The 2,805-nt window shown below is 40.0% G+C and overlaps 1 protein-coding gene across 1 annotated transcript; it reads left to right on the plus strand.

Annotated features, from left to right (window-relative positions):
• Window positions 1-279: 279 nt before the first annotated feature.
• On the plus strand, window positions 280-1,617 carry LOC122020476. Its single transcript, XM_042578420.1, has 2 exons — window positions 280-856; window positions 1,101-1,617. The coding sequence occupies exons 1-2, from the start codon at window positions 368-370 to the stop codon at window positions 1,317-1,319; spliced, it is 708 nt and encodes a 235-aa protein (XP_042434354.1). The 5' UTR covers window positions 280-367; the 3' UTR covers window positions 1,320-1,617.
• Window positions 1,618-2,805: the final 1,188 nt, after the last annotated feature.

Here is a 2,805-nt window from a genome sequence, read left to right on the forward strand (position 1 = left end):
AGAATTAGAATTCAATTTTTGAATGATTCCATATTAAAATTTTATACCAATGAAATTGAATACTAATCCCACTAAGAATTTAATTCGTAGTTTTTCCAAACATAATGTTAACTAGAACTAGTGGCGGCTGAAATTTAATTTCCAAATGCTGGTGGATAAACCAAAAAAGTTTTAGTAAGCACAGATCAAAGTGAAAATTTTCCAATTTCGCTACTTGACGTGTCGCTTCACGTAGCCTTGTTTCATCCCTGCTGCTTCTTAAAGCCGACTCGTGTCCGGCATCCTAACCGCCCGCACTCCCTTCGCAATCCCATTAGCTTCCTTCGTTTTCATCGCGCATCGGATCCATTCTCGTTCGACGCCCTAAATGGCCACAGAAATGGCTTCCATCTCCGACGAACCAGCGGAGAACGGCGAAAAGAAAGAGTCGCTGCGAGCAGCAGGAGGATCTGGTGGGTGGGCGAATGTGGTCTGGCAACTGGCTATAAAGGCGGCGGTCGCAGGAGCCGCTATGGCCTCCGCTCCCATCGTGATTCCTCCCTACTGCGTCGCCTCCACCCTAGGCCTGGCCCTCTCCTTACCCTTTTGCGTCTACCTGGCTACCATCGTCGCCACCGAGAAGGCCATGGCCTCTCTCCTCTCGCCAGCTCCTGAAAACCAAACTGACGAAGCAGAATTAGGGTACTGGAACAGCATCGTCGAGATCATCCCATCGTCAGAAGGTGAATTCACAGCATCCCTCAGCGAGCAAGTATCTGCAATCGATGCTTCTTCAGAAACCGAGACGGTAGTGGAGCCTCCCATAGTGGTGAGCACGGAGCCAGCCTCCGCCATGACCGAGACGCGTACGTATGAGGTAATTATCATTCAAAATTCGACTTTCTTAACAAAAACATGAGCACTATCCTCTTCAAAATTGATCTTCTGTTTTTTTTTGGTTCGTTGCGTTCGATTTCTTCCGAAGTCCTAAACTCCGTTTTCTCGATCGAAAACTGAACATTCTCATTTTACAAGTCCGTTTTTTCTGCTTCTAAATTCTGTTTTTTTTTGGGAAGGAAAATTTAAATTAATTTCTGCTTCTAAATTCTGTGAAAGTACAGAAGGTGGAGGAGAAAAGGAAGGACGCAATATGGAAAGAGATCTCAGCGCTGCGAACCATAATAGGCTACAGAGCTGCACTGCAGCCTTCCACACTAGAGGAACTCCGAGCTCTCTATGTCTTCATCGGCATTGAACCTCCTTTCTCCTTGAAGGACTCTAGCGCGATGGAGATCATGGATAAGCTTCAGTTCCTCAAATTTCTTCTTGGAGTAAACTGATCCATCAGGAACAAATTTAAGGAGGTCCTCAAAATTTATGTCGAAACTCAATAGAAATTGTCAGCTAAGAGATAACTTGTACCGTCTCCTATGTCTTTTTTTTCTTTTTCCTAAAAGAAATGTAGTGGCATGTTTGGAAAGGGAAGACGAACTGTAGTGGAAATAATCTTGATGTACTTTAGCTAGACAATCGCGAAGCACCTTGTTCATCGCTACTTAAAGTAGGGCAAAAAACACTTTAAGTTTTATGTCAACTTTTTTCTCTTTATCTGTCCATCTCTGAATGAATTAAAGAAAATGAAGGATCAATCTTTTCTTATCGTTCTTTAACTGTTGGTAAGTGATTTATCAGTTGGAGTTACATGAAGCGGATCACTTGATAAGGGCGTTACGTTGGAAGAAAGAGGACAATTGCCTCCTGGAATTCTTGGACTTATCCAGAACAAGAGCATGTTACTCTATAACCTGCTGTAGTTTGAAAATTTAGTTTAGCCTTAAATTTTGATTGTCGAGAAAAAAAGGTCAAAGTTTGATTAAGCTTTGTCAGATTTTCGTTCTACTTGAAGACTCCACTGCATTCTAGTACCTCACAAAAATTCTAGAAATATGCTCCCAAAAATTGTATTTTTAGGACTTTTGCCTTCATTCTCGTAAAAAGGTCAAAAGTTAGAGAATTACCTTAATGCATTTCTTTAATTAAGGTTGTGCACATAATGTAGGATTAATGTTTGATTCTTCTTGCAGCCACTTTTGTTAAAAGATGGTGGCTTTTTTTCTGGATCCTCTGTTGAAAGTTGGAAGTCAAGGGGGAGCATGGATTGAGGTTGGCAACAACTAAAAGCTAGTATACTGAATTGAAATTTAGATCCAGAGTTTGAATTTTAGAAAGTTTACAGAGATGTATATTCGTCAAAAATGACTCCATCCAGCGTGATTCAGCCTCTTATATATCAGAAGAAAATGGAACTCTATGCGCAGTAGTGAGATCAACTATAGGAAAGATTTGCCTTTCAGAGTCTTTGGATGGTTTCTTGACCTTCCAAATCCAAATTCAGGTTTGCCACTGTCAATGGTTTAATTGGGGCTACTTATCCTAATCTTGAACCTTTAGTATACCACAATCAACCTTTTTTAAAAGGAATTCAGTTTAACAAGCCAAGACTATCTAATTCCTTTTCTCACTGCTCAGCAGAATCAAGTTTTGGGATTACTCCGTGCACAACCTGTGAAAAACAATGGATATAGTCTGAGAATATAAATCCACAAACAGAGACATAAGAATTTTCCTTAGGTTTAAGCTTTCTGAGATTATGAAACCCCTCACTCAAAAACTTGAACTATTGAGAAATATGAAGAAATGTGTATGCTTCGATGCCATCTTTCTGATGTCATTACTTCATTTTTTAATCTTGGAAGCGTAATATCATCTAATAATAAATTTATAAACTTGAAGCAGTAAGTAATTTCTTGACCTTGTGATGAAACA

The sequence above is a fragment of the Zingiber officinale genome, chromosome 9A, assembly GCF_018446385.1.
Source record: "Zingiber officinale cultivar Zhangliang chromosome 9A, Zo_v1.1, whole genome shotgun sequence".
Taxonomy (NCBI): domain Eukaryota; kingdom Viridiplantae; phylum Streptophyta; class Magnoliopsida; order Zingiberales; family Zingiberaceae; genus Zingiber; species Zingiber officinale.

Bases quoted from the DNA above. Each gene is read 5' to 3' on its own strand.
- LOC122020476 (XM_042578420.1), top strand. From the start codon at position 368: ATGGCCACAGAAATGGCTTCCATCTCCGACGAACCAGCGGAGAACGGC. The intron at 857-1,100 runs GTAATTATCATT...GTGAAAGTACAG, and splicing joins CCGAGACGCGTACGTATGAG to AAGGTGGAGGAGAAAAGGAA.